General features: G+C 44.2%; 1 protein-coding gene across 3 annotated transcripts; it reads left to right on the forward strand.

The window, feature by feature from the left end:
* The first annotated feature begins 12,846 nt into the window (after nucleotides 1-12,846).
* Nucleotides 12,847-23,414, forward strand: cept1b (choline/ethanolamine phosphotransferase 1b). 3 transcript variants are annotated; one of them, XM_061687640.1, is made up of 10 exons: nucleotides 12,847-12,905; nucleotides 14,434-14,646; nucleotides 15,279-15,453; nucleotides 16,658-16,805; nucleotides 17,061-17,202; nucleotides 17,474-17,558; nucleotides 18,986-19,117; nucleotides 19,825-19,983; nucleotides 20,109-20,234; nucleotides 21,504-23,414. In XM_061687640.1, exons 2-10 carry the CDS (start codon nucleotides 14,474-14,476, stop codon nucleotides 21,609-21,611), a joined length of 1,248 nt encoding a protein of 415 aa, XP_061543624.1. In that variant the 5' UTR covers nucleotides 12,847-12,905; nucleotides 14,434-14,473; the 3' UTR covers nucleotides 21,612-23,414. The 3 variants fall into 3 exon arrangements, with proteins under 3 accessions (XP_061543624.1, XP_061543625.1, XP_061543623.1); XM_061687641.1 differs by lacking the exon at nucleotides 12,847-12,905 and adding an exon at nucleotides 12,923-13,165 and having other exon boundaries at nucleotides 16,709-16,805; XM_061687639.1 differs by lacking the exon at nucleotides 12,847-12,905 and adding an exon at nucleotides 12,924-13,165.
* The last annotated feature ends 167 nt before the right edge of the window (nucleotides 23,415-23,581 follow it).

The following is a 23,581-nucleotide window of genomic DNA, read 5'->3' on the forward strand; positions in this document are numbered from 1 at the left end:
GGGGGGTTGCATGTTATGTTTCACCGGTGTCGCATGCATGCTAACTACGGAATAAATATTTGGGAATTCTGTTTCAATGCTCACCGACGCATCTACTTCCTGTCTGCCGGGCTCGACTTACTGTCATTGCAAAGCAGGAAGTAACTGTTGACGACACTAAACATTTGAGTTTGCTACTTTATAGTCATTAAAAATGTTAGCTTACTACTTTTACATCTTGTGCTAGTTCAAAGTCAAACATGTTAGCATGCTAGTTTGAAGTCATCAAATGTGTTAGCACGCTAGTTTTAGGTCACCTAACATCACGCTAGTTTACAGTCAGACATTTTAGCATGCTAGTTTAGAATCGTCAAACCATGTTAGCGCCTTAGTTTAAGTCAAACACCTTAGTGACCTTGCTCTAGTTTAAAGTCAAACATATTGGCATGTTAGTTCAAAGGCATCAGACATGTTAGCGTGCTAGTTTAAAGTCAAACATATTAGCGACTAGCAGTAGTTTAAATTCAGACATCTAAGCATGCTAGTTTAAAATAATCAAACACGTTAACATGCAAGTGTAAAATCAAACACGATAGCAACATCTCAGTTCATTAAAAGTAAGCAGAAAAGTTAGCTTGCCAGTTTTAAGTTATATTTTGGTGAAATTATGCTAGTTTTTAGTCCGACGTTAACTCACTGGTCACATTTTTTCATCGGTCATTTTAGCGTGCTGTCGTTTCACGGCCTTTGACGGCTATTGAAGTAAAATATCCATGTTATCTGGGCTTTAACATGTTAGTAATATCACGCTAGTTTAAATCCGTCAAACATTTTAGCGTTCTAGTTTAAGGTCATCAACCTGTTTCAAGAGTGACGTGCTAGTTCAAAGTCAAACATCTTAGCCACATCATACTAGTTTGAAGCCATTAAAAAGTTTTAAGTCAAACACTTCAGCAACATGGTGCTAGTTTAAAGTTGTACGTTAGTGACATTGCGCTATTTCGAATTTAAACCTGTTAGGAACCACATGCTAGTTTGAAGTTGCCAAACAGTTTTGAGTCAAACACAGTAGAGACATTGCACTAGTTTATAGTTAAACACGTTAGCCACATCACGCTAGTTTAAAGCCATCAAACATGTTAGCACGCTAGTTGAATGTCGAACTATGTTAGTGACAGCATGCACGTTTTTATTAGCATGCTAGTTTCATGTGAAACATGAGTGACATTGCGCTAGTTTAAAGTTGAACATGTTAACATACTATTTTAAAGTCACATTAGCAACAACACGCTAGGTTAACTGCAAGACTTTTTAAAGCCATCAAACGTTGGCAAACTAGTGAAAGTCGAACATTAACAACATTGCGCTTGTTTCAAGTCAAACGTTCGTGAGAGCATGCCAGTGTAAAGTCAAACGTAAGTGCGCTAGTTTATATGAAAAATGGGAGGGACATTCTGCTACTTTGAAGTAAAATAAAATGTTAGTGGCCTTGCACTAGTTCAAAGTCAAACATGTTTTTACACTAGCTTAAAATAACATTAGCGACATTGCGCTAGTTCAAAGTCAAACATCTTAGCCACGTCATGTTGAAAGCAACAAACAAGCTAACACGCTAACTTAAAGCTGAACATGTGAGCGAGATCACGCTAGATGAAAACCACCAAGCACGTTAGCGTGCTAGTCTGTTGAAGAAAACTTCAAAGTTTCCCGCGAGCCGACAGGAAGTGGACGCGTCTGCGAATGTGTGTCGGCCATCTTTGTGTGTTGAAAGACAAATGTCTCGTGTTGTCTTTTTTTGTTTTGTTTTGTTTTTTTCCTCCCTGGTACGTCAAACGGCGTCGGACACAAACTCAAGTCGGCTGTGGTGAGAAAAGGACTCCTGCCATATCTGTGTCCGAGACGGATAGCTTTGTTTTTTTCTATGTAATACAGAGCCATATTCACTAGAGCCAGGTGGATTTTCCTTTTGGACTTTCAGCCCGAAATAAGCAAAAGACAAAAAAGAAGGAAAAAAAAAAAAAAAAAAACCTCGGTCGTCACTGCCGCCAGTCTCCAAGGACCTTTACGATGTTTACAGGAAGTGATTCCCGCTCATTCCCCGGTGAGTTTTTACCACACTTCCTGCTGCTTTACGGCAACGCGGGGTGTCCCTCGCTTGTGTCGTTGTCGTCGCATGCGTTTCATATCCATGTGTTGCTAATTTTTTTACGATTCTTGTGTATTTTTATATTCACGACTTTTTAATATTTTGGACAATTTCTAATTCATCAATGGATGCGCCATCCATGACGTTTGTTTGCCTCGCCCCCTCACGCTCCCTCTGATGTTGATGCCACGTGTTACCACACGCACGCCCATAAGTGACTTGTTTACTTCCCGCTCGGTCGGAATGCCGACGTTTCGATCGGTCGCCGCCCCGCCTCAGGAGCCGACCTGGAGACCCTTTTTCCCCCCCCCCCCGTTGATGCCGAACACCGTCGCCAGGACAACAGCATCTTGAAGATCGCCATGCTGACAGCAAATTTTGCGACGACGACAAGAGCGTCTTAAACGGCATCACCATGGCAACCACATCTTGCTGATTGTCAAACATCGCCATGGCAACATGAACATTAACAGTATCGCTCAGGCTGTGTGAGCATCGCCATGGCGACAGCATCTTCAGGCCCTCGAAGAGCATCACCACGGCGACATCTCCCAGATTGCCAAGCGTCGCTATGGCAATGAAGGCATCTTAACCACCGTCATAACGACGTCTCAAGACTCTCCTAACATTGCCATGGTGACAGTATCTTGGCAACCTCCAAACAACATCACCGTAATGACAGCATCTTGACGAACGACAAAGGCATCGCCATGGAGGCAGAATCGCCTTATCAACCTCCAAACAGGATCACCATGGTGACAGCATCGTGAGGCTCGCTAAACAACATTGCCATGGCAACAAGCATCTTCTCACCAAACGGCATCTCCATGGCAACGAGCATCTATAAACATGATCACCGTGGTGACGTCAAGCTGATCTCCAAACAACAAATCGCCACAGCGACCGCATCTTTCCAGTCTCAAGACTCTCATTAAAACAGTCGGAACCTGTGGCGGGACACCTTTTTGGCGGCCGTTTTACATGGACTGGGACTCCCGTGTGTTTTTGGACCTGAAAATCGGCGCGCCCCCCAGGAGGTGCCGTGTAAATAATGACTACGTCACAATAGTAATCACCATGACACGGCATAGCTTTAAAAAAAAAAAAAAAAAAAAGTGTCCTGCCAAAGTCCCGATTCCTTTTTTTTTTTTTTTTTTTTTTCTTCCCCTCCTCCCTCTCGCTCCCTGCCCCGCCCACCAAAAGCACGCCCGCCATGCCAAACAAGGGCACCCACCCACCCATCGCGATGGACTTGCTTGCCTCAAAAAAATAAAGAGAGAAAAATTCCAGATGAGACTGGAAAATTCCACGAAGATGATTGATTCATCCACATCCGGCACATCGAAGAAACCTGCCTTTCTTTGGGGGGGGGGGGGGAAACAAAAAAACTGTCACATCCATATAGTTATATCTAGTATGTGTGTCTATATATATATATATATATATAGATATAGAGAGATATATATAGATACATACAGATACATTCTCAGTTGATGGCAAAAAAATACTTGTTTTCCGTGCTAATGATGCTAACGATGATGATGATGATCTAATTAGGTGCGTGGTGTTATTTTTTTATAAACAGCATAATCATGTGTGTGGCATGCATGGCATATAATATTACCTACCCACAATTTTTCCGTGGTTTTAAAAAGCAATATGTCCGACCTGATGCAATTGGTCGCGTCGTGTTCCGTGTCGCCTCGAGCCACAACTTCCTGCCCCACAGAAAAAAAAAGGACAAAAAAAACAAAAAAACGAAACAAAAAGAGCAAGTGCATTTGGATCAAACTAAGTGTTCAGTGTTGTGTGTTGTGCATGTTTTAAATACGGAATGGAACATCCCAAATGTTGACTTGTTTTCCGACCCATCAGCAGACAAACGCCGACATTGCCATCCCGCCTCATCCGTCCGATTGGAGGACGACCGTTTGACGCTCGGCCAATCACGTCCGCCGAAAACGCGGTAAGCCGCCCAAAGATGTCCCGTTGACTCACGAGACAAATCAACATTTGACAGGACGAGTCGGAAAATTGAGAATAATCATTAAAAAAAGCCACTGACAAATCATTTTGTTTTGTTGTTTTTGTTTAGAGGGAGAAAAAACTCATTATGATCAAATCAAATCTGGTCATCCGCAGAAAATATTGAACTATGAGGGAAAAGATCAGAATGTAGTCATTTGTTAGAAAATATCTTTAAATATAAATTTAAATAAAAGTCCTCCCCACCCCCCACCAAAACAAAAAATGGAACACCAAGAAGTGAAATTAATTCATAAGTTTGTTGTTCGCATTTTGGTTCACTAAAAATTTGTAATAATTCCCCCCAAAAAAGAAACCCTTAGAAATATTTTTTATAATTTCATAGTTTGATCAATCGTTTTTTTTAACATTACGAGGTGAGGCTTTTTTTTTTTTTGAGGAAAAATAGTTCATAATTATTTAATCATTTCTTAACAATGCACTAATTAAATTGGGATTTTTTTTTTTTTTAGGAGACATTTTTAAAAATTGGAATTTAGGAGATTGAAATTGTACATTTTACAGGGAGGAAAAAGCTTTAATTATTTTTTAAAAATATTTTATATTCATCTTTCCCCCCAAATAAAATGGCATTAAGATTTATTTTACGTAATATTTGAATTTCTTAAAGTTAAAGTTAAAATGTATTCTTCCAAAAATTTATTTCACAGGATTAGAGTCATTTTTTTCCAAGTTAAAAAAAAAAACAAAGTCCTTCTATTATGAAAATAAATCTGGGGGGGGATTTCTTTCCAGAAAAAAAAGCTACGCTCGATGTCGATATTTGCCGATTTCCTTTGCCGTGTGGCCCTAATGCGCCTCCGTACGCTACGACTCAAGACTGCCACGCTAACACCGACCACAAAAGCGTCAAGCGAATGTTCTCCGATGAAAACGAACGTCCTCCATCACGCTTTCTTTTTTGGGGTCATTTTTTCTTATCGGCATCAATCAATCTGTCTCATCATTGTTAGCTTGTCTTGCAATGTTAGCGTGCTAACACCTCTCATCGATGCACCTCGGACAAGTTAGACGAAACGTGACACGTACGTTCTGTTTGATATCCTTTCTGCTTTTGCGGAACGTCAAAATGTTCTCGTTTTTTTTTTACCGTTGGAAATTTCTGAAAGTCGACATTGCATCGTCCATTGCTAGTTTGGTCATTTAAGATGGCTGAACGTGGCCGCTGAACTTGGTGACAATCGTTCTCGCGCATCAGCGTTAGCTCACCGTACGTGACGGGGTTCTACGGTGGCGTGTTGCTAAGTTAGCGTGCTACAGGGAACTTGAAGACAAACAATTGACGAGTCGCCGGTTAATGTCAGGGCACATATGGACAAATAATGAAGCTGAATGCCCCCAAAGTCAAAAGTCTCAAGAATCAAACTCCCTGATTGGCAAATGACCCAAAAGTCAAACAGACAAACTGTCCAAAGCCTCAGAATTCCGACACCTCGAAATTTTAAATCCTTCAAAGGTCAAACACCCCTAAAGGTTAAACTCCCCATAGGTCAAATGCTTCAAAGGTCAGATGCCCCTAAAGTCGACCAGCTCAAAATTCCAATCCCTCAAAAGTCAAACACCCCAAAAGTCAAACATCCGCAAATGCCAATCACCCTAAACGCTAACTGCCCCAAAAGTCAAATGTGTCAAAGGTCAAACACCCCAAAAGTCAAACACCCCAATTCCCAAACATCCCAAAGGTCAAATGCCCCTAAAGTCAAACGCCTCAGTGCTAGCGTGTTGATGAATAATGGCAAAAAGACGGCCGAGGAGCATGAAAGAAAGACGTTCGCTGGGCCTCGTTCGGTTCCGCGACGCGTCGTTCAAACAGCCCCATTTTTGGACATCTTTTTTATTTTGCTGACAAAACGGCTGACATCAGCGCAAAATGTCCTGATTTGCTCGTCTGTCACTTCCTGTTGGTGTCCCACGTGAGCATTTCATCACTTCCTGTCGGCATTTGAGCACTTCCTGTTTGCTTTAATCTATGCAACACGACCACGTCCCGCCCCGCCGCCATCAGTCACACGCACGCACGCACGCACACACACACACATATACATTACGACTTGCACTCACTCACACACACTCACGCGTACACACGCTCAGTCACACGGGTACTCACACACAAACACTCGCTCACTGTACACACGCTCACACGCACGCACGCACGTACACATAACACTCACACGAATGCACATTTACAGTAACACAGAATTGTTCGCTTACACGCACACACATTTTCTCACACATATTCGATGACACACAAATGCACACTCATAAATACAAGCGCACACACACACACACAGTAACACACATTTCTCTCACACACACACGCTCAAACATGCACTCACGCACACACAAGCGCACTAAAACACTCACACAAAAAGTCACTCACACACTCACGCTGTGATATGTTCTCTTAGAAACACATCCACAAACACACACACAGACGTACTGACGTGCACACATGCTCACGCAACCGCACACACTTGTCTGTACTACACGCACGCGCTCACGCACACACACTCATGCACACTTAAACGCTCGCTTATTCACACACACACACACATGCACACACACTGACAGTCACACGCAAACACTCTCACAAATGCAGGCACACAAGCACACACACGAGCACCCAGGCACTTTCACACACACGCGCAGGTTTTCTTTGCTGTGTTGTACTCTGATCATGTGAACAGCTCGCTTTCTTTCCTTTTCTGATGTTGTTGTCATGTTGTTTGAACAAAAAGATGATCAAGTGACATACGTCCATGTATGATATATAAATATCGATAAATATATATACAAATATATATATATATATATATATATATATACACAAAATAAAGCCATTGGAATTTGAAATAAGCGCGTCCGTTGATTCTTTTCTTTCCAATCAGCACACCGAACGCACAAAAACACACGGACTCGCAAACACGCACGTGCATACACAATCACGCTCACGTACACTTCCATCATTGCACGTGCACACACACTCGCAGACACGCACACGACGCGCGCACACACTCATGCGCACACAAATATACAAACACTCGCGCGCACACACATTCCTAAACACCCGCACACGTAGAACACGCGCTCACACGCTTATGTACACGCAAACACACGCATGCAAAGATATACACTCACGCACAACACGAATGCACACAGCCACACACGCACGCACGGACACAAACACACAAAAGTGCACACTCGTGCATCCATCCATCCGTTTTCCAGCGCTTCTCCGAGGCGGGGTCGCGGGGGGGTCCGTCGCTTCAGCAGCGACGCCCAGACTTGCGTCTCCACGGCCACTTGCTCCGGCGCTTCCGGGGGGGATGGCGAGGCGTTCGAAAGACGAAACAGACAAACACGTAAAAACACAAGCGCGCGCGCACACAAACTCACGTGCGCAGTCACACGCTACGGGCACACAAATGTGCACGCACACAAAATCACACACATTTAGACACACACAGACTTACACACCCGCAAACCGCAAACACACGCATCTCACACATGCACACGCGTGCGGCATATGTTGTTCCAAAACCTGTACGTACCCTTCAGCACGAATGGCGCCCTTCACAGATGTGCAAGTTAGCCACGCCGCGGGCACTAACACACCCGCATCGTATCGCCGTGGAACTTTGCGCCGAGAACAATCCGGATGGTCCTTCTCCTCTTTGGCCCCGAGGACACCACGTCCACGTTTTGCAAAGACAATTTGAAACGCGGGCCGGTCAGACCACAGCACGCCTCCCGCTCGGCGTCTGCGGCCCACCTCGGGCGAGCTCGGGCCCTGAGAAGCCGGCCGGCGCCGTTTCTGCCTGTGGTTGCTTTATGGCTTTCGCTTTGAACTTGCATTTGCAGATCCGAACACTGCCGACGGTTGACGGAGCCCCCGTGCGGGCGACATCCTTTACGCGATGATGCCGCCGGAAGGGTCGAAGGTCACGGGTCAGTCTTTTGTTGCGCCTGTCCCAGATTTTCGGGAACGCGTCGCAGGCATCAAATTCAAAAGTCGAGAATATTTGCAAGAAAAAAAACAATAATGTTCATCAGTTTGAAGATGAAAAGTCTCGTCTTTGTCGTGTATTCAATTGACTATAGGTTCAAAAGGATTTGCAAATCATTGTATTGTGTTTTTATTTAGGGTTTACACAAGGTCGCCACTTCGATGGATGGATCAATGGCGTATGTCGCGGTGGCTCGGGGCAGCCTGCCCGCCTGCCCGCAGTCACAAATTTTTCACGTCAGTCACGTTTTCTCTCGTTGTTGTCTCGGTGTCACTCGCGGGAGTCGAACCCGAGGCCCGTGGTCGGGGGCCACATCTCTTATCCGCTTATTCACGACAACGGCGCTCGCTTTTTAGCGCTCGTGACAGATCGCTTGTTCTTCGCTCCCTCATCCGCGTTCCCTTTCACTTCCTGCCCCGAAATGGCTTCTCGCACTCCAAAAACTAACCGGGCCCAAAACGGCTTCTCTCCCCCCTCGTCGTCGCTCGCCCCGCGTTCCCGGAGGACAGAAACCCCTCCGGCCTCGGGGCCCGGTCGTCAGGGCGACCGGGCACGTCGGCCTCATTAGTCGTCAGCGTCTCCGGGCGACAAACGCGTCCCGCCTTCATCACTCGCTCAAATACGTGCCCGGGAATTACCCACATCCCGTGCCCTCTGCTTCTCAATGGACTAAAGCACACAAAAGACAACCGTCAGAATAGAACGCAAGCTCATCCTGCTTTTCAAACATTCTCACACACAAACCACACCGCTCATGTCGCGTGTGTGTGTGTGTGTGTGTGTGTGTGTGTGCGTGTGTGCGCACGCGTTATAAAAGGCCCTCAGGTCCACGATCGAGTCGTCATTTTTCAGTTGTTCAGCCGAGGAGCCGCTGTCACTCACCATCACGTGAGTACACCTTCACCACGAACTCAATCAAAGTTTACAATCGTATGCGGGGCACATTTGGAGTAATATTTCATGGAAAAATGTTTTTCAATTATTCTCCTCTGAGAAAAAAAAAACCACTTTGGACGTGACGAGAATGGAAATGAATGTATAGGAACTTCAAAATCAGGGAAACTGTTGTTTTGTTTGTTTGTTTTGTCTCAGGGTTACGCCTGAGGTCAGCATTATTTTATCCCGTATTATTTTTCTATATTACATAGTTGTATTAACTCTGCAACAACTTCAATATAGTGTACAAAAACAATTTGAAAAAGTATCGCAATTATTTTATTCTATTATCAAATTATTTGATTTCCTCTCTGATGAGTCAGATTTATTGTAAAGAACAAAACCTGATTGCATTTTGATTCTTTGATTTATTTATTTTATGTCAAGAATTAGATTTTCCCTTGAACAATTATATATAGAACAAAAACATATATACAACAAGAAAACAACAAAACACATTTTTTTATTGATGATTGTGACATAAAATTGAATAAAAGATTTGTAAAGATTTTTGGAAATTCCATAAATGTTCTTGTTTTTTCTTTTTTTCTATTCTCAAATTATTATTTTCCTCAGATGATTCAAACATGATGCAAAGAAAGAGAATTCCAACTTTCATATTTTTGTTGATTTCTTTCCTTTTTTGTCTTGTGTTAAATAATTGAATTTCCTTTGCCATGAGTCAGAAATAATGTCGAAAAAAAGAACAGTGTTGAACTTTAGTCATTTTTATTGAAATGTTTCTGATTTGTTTCCTTTTGCAATAAGTCAGAAATAATGTGAAAAAAAGTTTCTAAAAGAATTTTCATCTTTCAACATTTTTTTGTAATTTGTAATTTCCTCCTCGATGACTCAGACGTTTTTTCTTGATTTTTTTTATTGTTTATTTGTTATTATTATTATTATTATTTTTTTTAATGTATTTATTTATATTTGTGGATGAATCCAATTTTCGTTCCGGACTAACTGAAGTTTGTCTTTGGCTGTCAGAAGATGCCGATGTGTCACGCCCACGTTCGGTGGCTGGCGCTCTTCATGCTGGTGGCGGTCTTCCGCACCGGACTCTGCGATCGGGACCGCAGGTGACAGCGACACACCGAGGCCGCCCGCCCCGCCCCGCCCCGCCCCGCCCCGGGACCCGCCCCCTCGATGCGGAAACTCGAACGCCGCTTTAGAGCGCCTTGTCGTCGGCCGGGAACGTGCGCGCGTCTCGCAGAGAAAGGCAGACGAGCGAAGGGGAAACAACCGGCGTGCGGACCGGGCTTCGCGCCGGCGTGGCCGCTTTAGAGCGCCTCGTCGTTGAAAAGACGACGCGCTTCGTGGAGCTAATGACCGACAGCCTGTTCAACTCGGGCCGTGCGCTTTCGCAATTGTTTTTCTGCAAACAAATGATGAGTTTGCCATCAAAAGCAATTTACTAGTCTTGCTTTAATATGTTTAGGAGTCTTGCGTTACCGTTTGATGGCACACACAAGGGCATATAGACTGGGGGGGTGGGGGCGGGGAGGGGAACAAATAAACACGCGAGAGATCTTTGACGTGCGGCGCTTTCTTTTCTTGTGCCCGCAGTCGCCGCGCGGTCGCGGAGCACCAGCTGATGCACGACCGCGGCCGCAACATCCAGACCCTCAAGCGGCTCATCTGGCTGTCCGGGGCCACGGAGGGTCTGCACACCGCCCGGACCCGCTCGGCGCCCTCGGGCCCGGGACCCCGAAAGGCCCCCGCCCCCGAGCCCAACCGCAACGCGGCTCCGGACCCCGCCGTCGCCGTCGCCGACTACCGGCCCGCTCTGGCGCGCGACCTCCTCGGAGACTTCTTCCACAGTCTTTTTGTGACGCACGTGGCCGAGCGAGATCCTTAAACCCATTAATACGGTGACTAGCAAAAGTCTACGCACCCCTGTTTGAATGCCAGGTTTTTGTGATTTAACGTAGTAGTGATTTAAACTAGTAGGCTTTTCCTGACGTTTTTGAAGTCACATTTTAGAGTCGCAATGTGACAAGATTTGCCGGAAATGACCTAGTAGCCCGAGATAGTTCCCGAAAATGTCCACATAAAAATCCCTCTATCGTGATTTGGCAGGAAGGAATGAGTGAATGATTGCGAATGCAGTAAGTGCATCGTTCCTTACTCCCGATTAGCAAACGCGGAGCGTGCTCGGAACGGCCACTTCCGCCCGAGAACTTGGAAGATCGGATGACGGCTTCTGGAGAAGTTGAGTATTTTGCGTGTGTTTGCAAAAACACCCTTGAAATGTCCCAAACGCGTGCAGGAAAATGTGGATTTTTTTTTCTTTCACAAAAACCCGGCATGGACAGCGGAACACATTTGACATTCGGAACTTTGACTTATTGTTCATTTTCCATGCACACCTGCTCCGGCCTCATGCTAATTGTCTACATTACAGTGGTTCTCAAATGTTTGGAACTAAATGCCACCTTGAAAAATACTCCCCCAAAAGTACATTGTTCAGTTATTGAACGTTAACGCTGCGATTAAATTGAGGAAATGTAATTTTTGAAAACAAACGCAAAGGTTAAAGGTTCAACGCCAATGTTCCTTGCTTAAAAGTGAAATACGACTGAAATGTACCGCAGTAGATATGAATTGCCTTTGAGGGAGCCTGTGTGGCACTTTTGAGAATCACTGCTGAACCGAGGACCGCCTCGCAGAAAGCGAAAGTACCACCGGGCACGGAACTTTGATGACGCGTCAAAGGCGAGCCCTCGTCTGATGTGAGATGTAGTTCGGTGTTGAGAAAGGATCCAAAGAAAGCGTGCTTAGAAATGTCGTTTCGATTCATTTGAATTGGATTTGCGTCGATTGGGTGTACGTCAGCGGTGTCGAGTTTCTTCGCTTCGAAGTGCACGAAAGAGAATTGCTGAAAACGCGACTGACTTGAATTGCGGAGATCCAGATGATCACGCCGAAAGACGCTTGAGATTTTAGTTTGGAGCAACGACGATTGTCAGGGGAAATATTTCTATGTATCTAGATCTAGATATGTGTGTGTGTGTATGCCATGTAATGTATTTTTGGGTCAGAATGGGGCTGCGTGTGAATTCTGTAAACAAGACCTTCCTTCTACGTGCAAATATCCCGTAATTTGTCATCTGCGCTCACGTTCGCACGACAGAGACACACGAGAAATATATCGCCGATATTCAAGAACGATATACGACGTGATGATTACGTAAGTCTCTGTCAATGTCTTTCTGCCTCCAAAGTGTTCTCCGTCCATCGACTGTCTGTCATCGTACTCGAGCGGCTCCGACTACCAGAGGCAAATTCCTTGTGTGTTTTTTGGACATACGTGACAAATAAAGATGATTCTGATTCTGACAATAGTGGTTTTTGGAAAGACAAATTATTCTTCGAGTTGGCACTTGGCGTAAAAAGTTTGAAAACCACTCGTTTATTGCGGCTCCAGAGGAAAACGTGGCGAAAAAAATGAGGATTTATTGCCAGCACGACAGGTTAGAGCGTCCGCCTCACAGTTGTGAGGGCCGGGGTTCGATCCCAGGCCCCGCCTGTGTGGAGTTTGCATCCTGCTATGTTAATTGACAACTCTAAATTGCCCGTAGGTGTGAATGGTTTTTTTTGTCTGTATGTGCCCTGTGCCCCAATTGGCTGGCGACCGGTTCAGGGTGTGCCCCGCCTCCCGCAAGAAAAGATAGCTGGGATGGGCTCCAGCACGCCCGCCACCCGCGTGAGGAGAAGCGACTCGGAAAATGGATGGGATGGATGGATGGAGCGTATAAGGTTGCCGCTGCCTTGTAGTCTAAAATCAGGTGCAATTATTCCCAAGTGTTTGCAACAACGCGAGATTTCCAACGGGATCACGTCAATTGTCGTGCGGTCGGTGCCAATCAGAGTGATACTGAACCAGCACCGGTTGTCGGTGATCCACTTTACCCTAATCGGCGCACGCCGCAAATTCAGCGCCTCGGTTCCGACGAGCTCCACTCCAGCGACCGCCGCCGCGGGCTCCCGTGTGTCGGCGTGTGGAGCCTTCGGTCTCCCGTCGGCCCTTCCGCGGCTCTCGGTTCAGGTCGGTGCGTCCGCCCGCCTCGGGCTGGTTAGCATGCGGGGCTAGCTCCGGCGCCCGCCGGGAGGAGCCGACTCTCTGCTCGGCTCTCGGCCTCTCCCGAAAACGTGACACTTTCGTCGGCGCGTAGGGTTGCGTTGGGCGCGGTGAAATGACGACAATAGAACGGCGTGGGAGTGCTTTTTCCACGGACCGAACAAGTTGGCGGCCGCGAGCTAATGCTAACGCTAATGCTAATGGTCAACATCAGCGGCCAGGCTAAAGCTAAGCTAGCCCCCAGTCCGCAGGTGTTTGTTGACGAGCTGCAAGCATCGTTTGCGATCGAGAAAGTTGAACTTTTGGAGCACGATCGTGTACATTTTGGATTGCATTATTCCAATGACCGCCACCCAACCGGTTTGTGCTTTGTAGACGCATTTGCACACTAGTAGACTTGTTTCCAACTTTCGTTTGCATTTGCACATCAATCATGCTTGAATTTGCATATGATCACATTATGTAACTCGCAGCGCGACTGCCCAATGTATTATTTTTAAATGCGTAATATAGAGGTAAAACAGTTGATTGACAACTAGTTGATTAGCAAATTAATCAACAACTATTTTGAGAATTGATGAATCGCTTCGACCTTTTCAATTTAAAATTGTCCAAATCTTTGGAATTTCAGCCTCTAACAGTAAATATTCCCAGAATTCTGCAGTCCTCCGGGACAGCATATTTGTTATCTTTGTGTTGAATCAAAATAAGACATTTGCAAACATCTGCTTTTACTCTGGAAAATGTCTGTTACAATCAATTTATTTTTCTGCATTTTCTGTACTGTTAATTTGATATAATATCCTGTTTTTGAATAAAGGGAAATTTAAAAATGTGTTTTTGATCTGAGTCATCTAAAAAAAAATTTATCAACAGATGAATCAAATTTGAAAATCATTGTTAGTTGCAGTCCTAAATTTATGTCAATTCCATGTCGGGCTGCAGCTGTTAAGCATTTTTGTACCAATTTTCTAGCAGTTATCTCAGCGATTCATTGAGTGATGGGATCAAAATGGATTTTGCATTATGAAACCCAAATAATAAAAGACGCGTGTGTTATTATTATTCTGGTGCAAACATGAATAGTGACCAGTAGCTGTGAAAAATGACACTCAAGCAGTATAATGCTTTCTGTTTTGAGCAGATGTCAGATGTTTTCGAGGGGGCCATGAAAAAACGAAATGGCCAAAAAGGAAATAAGCTGAAACGTAAACTGTTTTTGTCCTCACGACTAGGTGGCGTCCGACTTGGGAGCAGCGGGCCAGCCGGGGCTCCATGAGCGCGACGGGGCAGCAGCACGGGGGGGGCCTGCGCTCCCGCCGGGCGCCCGGGCCGGGCGCCGGCGTGGAGGCGAGCTGCTGGCTGGCGCCCGGAGTGCTGCGCAGGTTGGTCGAGCTGCCCTCGCCCCCCCTCTCCAGGCATCAGCTCAAAAGGCTGGAGGAGCACAGGTGCAGCCCGTTTGTTGACTTTGCTCGATCGTGTGTGATTTGCCCGCTGAGTGTTCGCTGGCCACAGCGCGCCTGTTTCAAAACGTCGTCGTCCCGCGTAGGTTGCTGCCGAAACGGGCGAGCGCAGACATTTTTTGGGTGTGTTACGTTGCGACATCGCTGGGTCTTGAAGCACTGGAGGCACCGTGGACTCGACTGCTCGGCCGCAACCGGCCAAGGGTACCGTTTGCTGCCTAAACGGGCTGCTCCCCGTCACGAAGATTTTTGTTGATCAACGGAGAATTCACAAGTGTCAGCGAGGTCAAGTCGGTTGCCGGCGAAATGGGCTGCTGTCGGAACTGTAACGGGAAGGGAGCAAAATTTGGTGCTGTTGTCACAACCTGAGGGTGCATAAAAGGGCGCAGGAGGTGCAGTCCCATGTAGGTCGCTGCCCTACAGGGGCTGCTGATAAGCTCATTTGACCTTTCATGATTAAGAATTTTGTCAGCCGTGCTGAATTTGCGCAAGTGATCGTTGGCGGGTGTCAATGAGGCAACGTCACGTCGTCACAGGCCCGACACCGGTCGGCTCTTCCTAGACGGGCTGCGCTTAAAGTTCATCCCGAGGTCAATGGTCGGCGTTGTGGTGTGCAGGTACAGCAGCGCCGGGTGCTCGCTGCTGGAGCCTCTGATGCAGCGCTACTGGGAGTGGCTGGTTGCCCGCGTTCCGGCCTGGATCGCGCCCAACCTCATCACCGTCGTCGGCCTGGCCACTAACATCTTCACCACCTTGGTGCTCGTCTACTACTGCCCCACCGCCACCGAACAGGTCAGCAACGCAAGCAGGGATTTGTACATAGACTTGCGACTTTTTTGAAATACAAATAGAAGATTGTATTTTGTTTTGCTTTGGCTTTGGAGCAAAAATATTTGCGATTTGAGCGCTGCGCGGTGGCGGTCAACTCAACTCGCTTCACATCACAGCAAGCAGACAAGGACAATTCCACGTTGAATATTTGAAACAACCACGTAGCTTTGCCATTCGACACTCCATTTAGCTAAATGTTAGCAAACAATGTAAAACGCCATGGGACGGGCTAACAAACATGGTGCGTTAATCCAAAACTTTTTGTTTTTCCATTGTCGTTCCGGTTTCCCTCAGAGGGCCGTTATGACTGTGAAGCCATATACATTTTTAATCGCCTCCTCATATTATTACATCAACACAACAAATTCATAGATAACTACTTTGGAGTCAGAAGTTAAGGATAAAAGTTTGTTCAACTATTGTTCAAGTTACAGTAAAAGGGTTTGGTAATAAAAAATGCTTGGAATATCTAAACCTTATATATTACATACGCCAATTTAAATTTTGTGCTACCGATTGTAGCAGCAATCGTGAAAGTTCACACACGATTGGCTTTTACGGGCCACAAAATAATGTGGCGGGGCAGATCTGGCCCCCGGGCCTTGAGTTTGACATCTGACTTTACGCAATGGATGAATAAACACTAACAGTGGCTTAACACACGTAGATAGACAATATAACAATATTCAAAGGCTTATATTCTTTATCCTCTGCGAAGAATGACTGCGGCTCACTGAGGAGTTACTGTCTCAATGCGTAGCCGTATTTTTGTAGTATACTGCCCCCAGATGGCCAAGGCGCGCACACCAGAAGGAGAAGAGCAATGTCCATTGAATTGAAGCAAAACATGTGGCAAAAGCTGCATAGCAAAGGCTTCCTAAACAGCTGAACTTTATTTATAGTCCGAGCAAAGCCACATCCTTGGTTACTAGAGGGTGTGTGCACTAATGCAACTGCATTCACAGTTGTTTATTTTTGCTTACTAGTAAAAGATCAATTGAGTTGTACAGGTTATAAGTCATGTTAACGGTGGTAAAAGTTTTGAAGTGATTCATTTTTTTATATGGGGGGAAAAAAAACCTGGCATTTGAACTGACTGGGGTGTGTCGACTTTGTCTACTGTAAGCAGCACTAGAACATGGCAAACTCGCGGTGTGCTTTGCAGGCTCCACTGTGGGCATACCTGATGTGCGCCGTGGGTCTCTTCGTGTACCAGTCGCTGGACGCCATCGACGGCAAGCAGGCCCGGCGCACTAACAGCAGCTCGCCTCTGGGGGAGCTCTTCGACCACGGCTGCGACTCGCTCTCCACCGGTGAGACGCTTTATTTGCCGGCCGTTTGGGGAAGATGAACCTCCTTTAGTCATGATTTTCAGATTTTGCTTTTCATTGGCTCTAAGATACGGAAATCTCAGTTTGAGAACCACTGGGCTCAAGTTTTCCTTCCAAAACAAGCTGTAGTACACTTTCGAAAAGTGTATTTAGAGTGCGGAGGAGTCAGTCTAGTCGGCACAGACGTCGTTTCCCCACGTCGGCCGTCTCTGAAGTTGGCTCGTTTGGCTTTTGCAGTGTTTGTGGTGTTGGGAACCAGCGTCGCGGTGCAGCTGGGCACCAACCCCGACTGGATGTTCTTCTGCTGCTTCGCCGGCATGTTCATGTTCTACTGCGCCCACTGGCAGACGTACGTGTCGGGAACGCTGCGATTCGGCATGTGAGTAGGAAAGAGGCACGCCGTACTCCACGCGCATGTGAGAATTGTTCCTTTCTGCTCAAACGAATCGATGGCAGAAGTAGCGCTGCAACAATCGGCAGTTCGAATGAATCCACAACTGTTTTGACGATCGATTTAATCGTTTAGAGATCTCGTTTTGGGAGGGATTCGCTCAGAGCGTGCCCCGCACCGCAGGAGAATCACTTTGGATCGTCTTTCAGAGGCACCCGATAATCGGGCCGATCGCTAACGCCGCCGTCTTGTCCCTCAGCATCGACGTGACCGAGGTGCAGCTCTTCATCATAAGCATGTACCTGCTGGCCGCCGCGGGAGGCTCCGCCTTCTGGCAGGCGCTGGTAAGACGTACCGAAGAAACGCCGTTATAGCGCCTCGATGACCGGTTGGCCATAAGATAGTATCGCAAGGCACCGCAAATAAATGATTTGGATTTGTTTGAAACGTGGCATTTTCAAGAAAAAGTTGTGTATTTAGAAAAAGTCTTTATAGTTTTGAGAACAGCTCCAACTTTTGAGAAAAACGATTTATACATTTTCAAGAAAACCTTTAAAAAGTAAGGAAAACCATACATTTCAGTGAAAAAAAATCTTTAATTTTCATGGTCTAATTTTCAAGAAAAAAAATCGTACATTTTCACAAAAGGGATATATCTTTGCGTACGTTTTTGAGAAAGTGTTATTTTTGTGTGTGTGGGCGGATCTTAAATACGCCACAAAAACATACATTTTCCAGAAGTCTATTTTCAAAAGTCATAATTTTCAAAATGTTGTATATATTTTGGAAAAAATAAGAAAAGAATGATACATTTGTGAAGGATTTTTGTAATCATTCTTTTTCAAGAAATGATTTTTCTATTTGTTTAATTTTAACCCAAACAAATCATACATAAAAAAAAATCTATACATCCACTAAAACGGTGTGTTTTTTCCCCCCAAAAAGAATCATACATTTTCAAGAAAAAAAAGTTGTATATTTGAAAAAAATGTGTACACCAGTTCACAAAAAATACATAAAAATGACACATTTATGACGTTGAAACCTTGTGCAGCCACTGGAGGGCGCCAGCGCACCACGGTTTGGGGATCTCCAGTTGTCGAGTCACGTCACGATTATGACTAATAATGTAAATGGGTATTATGTACTGGATGGCCATTATACTGGCCTACCACAGTTCTAGTACACAAGTAGTAACAAGAGACCTCCGCCAAGACCTCAAACATTGGTCTTGGGTCAAAACAATGTCAATGTGAAAGTGTTAGACCTTGCGCAACCACTGGAGGGCGCTGGGTTACCGCAGTTTGGGGAATCCCCTGTTGTGGATCGACCGTTGCATTGCCAACATTAACTCGCTTCCTGATTTGAATGCTAAATAAACAGAAATGGCGCAACTCCTCAAAAAAAAGTCAACGTATAATTTATTTTCTGTCGCTCAGTCACGCTAACATGGAAAATTGCACTCTGGAGGGTAACAAAAAAAGGACGTAAATGTGTAATATTATAGCAGACTGACTTCCACTTGCGCACCGCCAGCGGTGTGTCCACCACAGCTCGGGAATCTTTTTTCTAGCATCCCGCATGTAATAAGACCTCCTGGCAAGGCTTGTCATCTTTTTAAAAAGTTTGCAATTGACGAAAACAAACAAAAGCAACGTAATTGTCCAATTGCACCTTGCGCTCCCACTGGATGGCGCTTGCGCACCGCCAATTGCTTGTTTGTGGATCCGCGCAGCATTCCATTGAACTATCCTTCCGTTTCTCTCTCCAGATTCCGATTGTTAACGTCCAGGTGAAAATGGTTCCTGCCGTTTTCACGTTTCTAGGAGCGATCTTCTCCTGTACCAACTACTTCAGAGTCATCTTCACCGGAGGCGTTGGCAAGAACGGCTCCACCATAGCTGTAAGTTTACCCTTGAAGACGGAGTTTGTTCCGAAAATTCAGCCCCAGTGGCCAGTTTCACTTAGCAACGTGAAATTTGCTAGACCCACAAAAAAAAAAAAAAAAAAAGTCTCCAGAAGCTATGCCTGAAGAGATGTCGATTTGCATTTGAAGCGGCAACTTCAGGGTCATTTGGGCCCTATCCGGGCGTCCTTCGGCTTTTGGGAGTATTCGGTTTCATTTTGCAACATGAAATTCGCCGGTCTTGGTCGTCATGAATAGACACACACACACACAAGTCTCATGAAGAAGCCCAGCCTAAGGAGACACAGGGAGGTGGCCATTTTGGTTTGAAGCAGCCATTTTAGGGTTGTTCTGGTCATTTTCACATCCTTCCTATTTTTGGGAAAGTCCAGCCCCAGAAGCCAATTTCACTTAGCAACGTGACATTTGGGAGACATGTCTATCATGAGTAGAAGTCACACAGGAAGTCTGCCATTTGTGTTTAAAGCGCCCATTTTAAGGGCAATTTTCCTCCTGGAAATTTTGACCGAAATATTTAACAGATGAACGACACGAAACTGCGACGATAACAAGTGAACTGCAAGGTCAGCCAGAGCTTGAGCAAATGTCATGTGTGTGATGAAGGTCACCGTGAGGAGATGCGTACGTGCGGCGTACTTACAGAAGTTTGCCGTGACGTACGTTTGCACTGTGCGTGTTGTCAGGGAACCAGCGTGCTGTCTCCAGTGCTGCACATTGGTTCCGTCATCGTTCTGGCCGTGATGATTTACAAGAAGTCTGCCGTCCAGCTCTTCGAGAAACACCCGTGTCTTTACATCCTGGCCTTTGGCTTCGTCTCTGCCAAAATCACCAATAAATTAGTCGTAAGTCAAACAGACACTTTACCTTCGTCGACTCGTGTGCAGATTTCTCCACAAAGACGAGAGGGAAAAGAGAGAATAAATGAAATCTCTGTTTTGTGATGCTAAGTGTGTTGGCGTCTCCTCAGGTAGCACACATGACGAAAAGCGAGATGCACCTGCACGACTTGGCCTTCCTGGGGCCGGGACTCCTGTTCCTTAATCAGTATTTCAATAGTTTCATTGACGAGTACCTGGTGCTGTGGATCGCACTGGTGAGTGTCGCACGCTGAAATCCTTTCTTCATTCATCGTGCTTTCTTGGAAAACAACCAAAAGTTGGATGTTATCGAAGGAAGCAAATCTTCACCTTTTGAAGGATGAACATTCTTTTTGAGGAAAATGAGTCATCATGGTATGAGAATAAAGTTGGATACTTTCAAGGAAAAGAATCAAACGCTATTTTGGGGGGAAAGGTCGTAATCTTACAAGATTCAAGCTGTACGATTTTGATCAAAAAGAATGGAATCAAAGGAGAACAGTTTGTTTAGGCTGTCTCGAGAAAAAGTACTTTTTTAGGAAAAAGAAACGATTCTTGTTCAAGAAAAGTCGTTCAGAAGCAAGTCTTACAGTTTCGAGAAGAGACATTTTAAATTCCCCAGATAAGCTTCGGATATTTCTGGATACTTTCAAGAAAAAGGATGATTTCTATGTATGAGACAATATCATACATTTTCAAGAAATCATATTTTTGAGAAATACATTTTTTTTCTAAGAGGGAAAAAAAAGAAAAAGTTCTATATTTTCGAGAACTTAAATTTCCAAGAAAAACATATTTCTGAGAAAAGGGTATATTTGTTTGTGTTTTCAAAAAAAGATACGAAATCATTCTATAATTTTGAAGAAGTCACGTTAAAAAAAAAAACATTTGAAAGAAAAGCCATATTTTCTGAAAGAAAACGTGAATTTTGAAGAATTGTCATTTTTTTCAAGAAAGTTTGGTATTTCTGAGAGAGACAAATCGGATATCTAAAAAAAAAAAGTTTAAATTCTCCTGGGGAAAAAAACATTCAGAAAAGTTTATTGAAAAAGTCGCATATCTTCAAAATGTTGTGTATTTTTGAAAAATCATACATTTCTCTTGAAGAAAAATTTCCCCAAAAGTCTTTCAAAAAAATCATACATTTAAAAAAAAAAAAATTGCAAATTTAAAATAATTCATACATTTCTGGTAAAACAAACTTACATTTTTGAAGAAAAAAAGACAAGCTCTGATTATTTTATGAAAAAGGTTCCCGTTCATTTTTTCCATGAAAAAAGTCAATTTTTAAGAAAAAGAGTACACATTTTGGAGAAAAAAAAGCTTTAATTAAAAAAAGAAAAAATGTCAAATTTCGACGGCAAAAAATACATTTTTAAGCATAGTCTGGGAAAACACACCGGCATTGGATGTTTCCGAGGCAAAACTACTTGTTTTGTAAAGCGCATAAAACGTTTCCGAAGAATTTGTCGTGAATTTGCGAAGACTTGCTTGTGTCGCCGCAGGTGCTGTCGTTGTTGGATCTGCTGCGTTATTGCGTCAGCGTGTGCAACCAGATCGCCGGCCACCTTCACATCTTCGTCTTCAAGATCAAGCCTTGCTCGCTGCGCTGAGGCAAAAGCCACGGGCGCGCGCACGCACGCACGCACGCACGGATGGACTCCACCACCTTCCATTCCTCCATCCCTCCATCCCATGGCGCTTCAGACAAGCCAATGTCGGGAGCAGTCATGTGATCATACTGGAGCGTTACTTCCTGTCAGTGTTTGTTTGAAGACTTCAGGTGCTACCATAACACACACACACACACACATAAAAAGAAAAGAGAGAAAAAACGCTTTGCTCTTCAAAAACACGTCTATTTTTTGTTACCTTTTTTGGTTTTTGCTATTGTAGATAATTTGCTTTTCATGTGCTTGCTTTCTCATGAATTTTACGCACAATACAGTTTAGTAACAATCCATGTCTAAAGTTGCAATAACCACTTATTAGGTGTACATTTTTGAGGGGTTGAACTGGTCTATTTTATTTATTGTCAAGATGTGTGTATGGAGTTTTTTTTTTTTGTGTGTGTGCCAAAATTAAATAAATATAACTCCTGTTAAATAGATCTCTCGGAATATGAATCAAAATATAAAATAACTAAAATGCAAAATATAATCTTGTCTAATGACAGATTAAGAAAAAAAATATATATATATATATATTTGATGACCTTATTGACTTTTCTTCTCTTTTATTTAATGGAATTCTTTGAGTGACATTTTGTGTTTGACATCAGTTATTTAATAGAATAAAAAATGGCACAAAATACAAATTCCATGTAATAATTAAAAATGCCCCCGAACGTTCTTTTCTAATGCAAATCCCAGTACATACCAAAAAATGAACTCTTTAAATAAAAATTGTTTACAATAATTCAACTTTCTATTAAATAAATACCAACGCCAATGTTACAGGCTTAGGGAAAAAATGGTTCCCTAAATTGTGTCACCATTAAGATTAGAATTCACAATTGAATAAATGGGCCAGTTTATGAACTTGTTGGCAATTGAATCAATAATCCTTTATTTAATTTTGGCATTAGAACACCTCTGTGGGTATTCATTGTATTCTCCAACCTTATTGAATAGTTCTTATTTTTCTACAGCAAATTTCCTCAAATGGATGGCGGCCCTGTCCATGCAATATAATATAATATATAATTTCAGTCTAAAACAAAAACATGGCGTTGTTACAGTGCCCCCCACAGGTCTGGCATGTCAACGACATGCTTTGGAGTCCATTCGTGTGCTGTTTGCGCGGATGGGTCCTTTTGTCAACGCCAACGGTGAGTCACAATGTCGTGACTCGCGACTTTATTACAAGTGTGTGGCATTATTAATTTTCTTTAAAGTCCAAAACAGAACACGGTATTGTTACGGCGCCACCCGCGGGCATGCTTTGGAGTCAAAACTTTGAAATGTTTTCTGACATGTGACATTTTTCATTTTGTTCAAAGTCCAACACCAAATGTGGTATGATGACAGCGCCACCCGTAGGCCTGGCATGTCAACGACATGTTGTGGAGTCAAAACTTTCAAGTGCTTTCCATGCGGACGAGGCCTTTGGTTGATGTCGTTTTGACATTTTTTCAAGTGTGTGACATAATTCATTTGTTAAAAGTCCAAAACAATAAATTGCGTTGTTCCAGCGCCACCCACAGGCCCGGCATGTCAACGACACGCTTTGGAGTTGAAACTTTTAAGTGCTCTCCGACGCCTGACATTGTTCCTCGTGTGTGACGTTAATTTCCAAAGGGAAGCATGCTATTAATTAAGTCTCGGTCAGTTTTCCCATGTTGTGGACAAGTCCCACGTCGTGACGGCCATTTTAATTTTAGTCTGGGATGAAAATAAAAACATGTTACCAATTAATGGGAGATGTCAACAAATCCTGCCTGACTGCTTTTTTTTTGTTTTTTGTCACAGGAAGTGACCAACATTTTTCCTAAGCCAACACTGTTAAACACACACACACACACACACACTCCCCCCGCACATATCTGCTTCTCCTCTGCTGTCACACACACATGAACACACAC

This window comes from Phycodurus eques, chromosome 10 (assembly GCF_024500275.1).
Source record: "Phycodurus eques isolate BA_2022a chromosome 10, UOR_Pequ_1.1, whole genome shotgun sequence".
NCBI classification, from domain to species: domain Eukaryota; kingdom Metazoa; phylum Chordata; class Actinopteri; order Syngnathiformes; family Syngnathidae; genus Phycodurus; species Phycodurus eques.

Bases quoted from the DNA above. Each gene is read 5' to 3' on its own strand.
- cept1b (XM_061687640.1), top strand. From the start codon at position 14,474: ATGAGCGCGACGGGGCAGCAGCACGGGGGGGGCCTGCGCTCCCGCCGG. The intron at 17,559-18,985 runs GTAAGACGTACC...TTCTCTCTCCAG, and splicing joins CCGCCTTCTGGCAGGCGCTG to ATTCCGATTGTTAACGTCCA. The intron at 19,118-19,824 runs GTAAGTTTACCC...GCGTGTTGTCAG, and splicing joins AGAACGGCTCCACCATAGCT to GGAACCAGCGTGCTGTCTCC.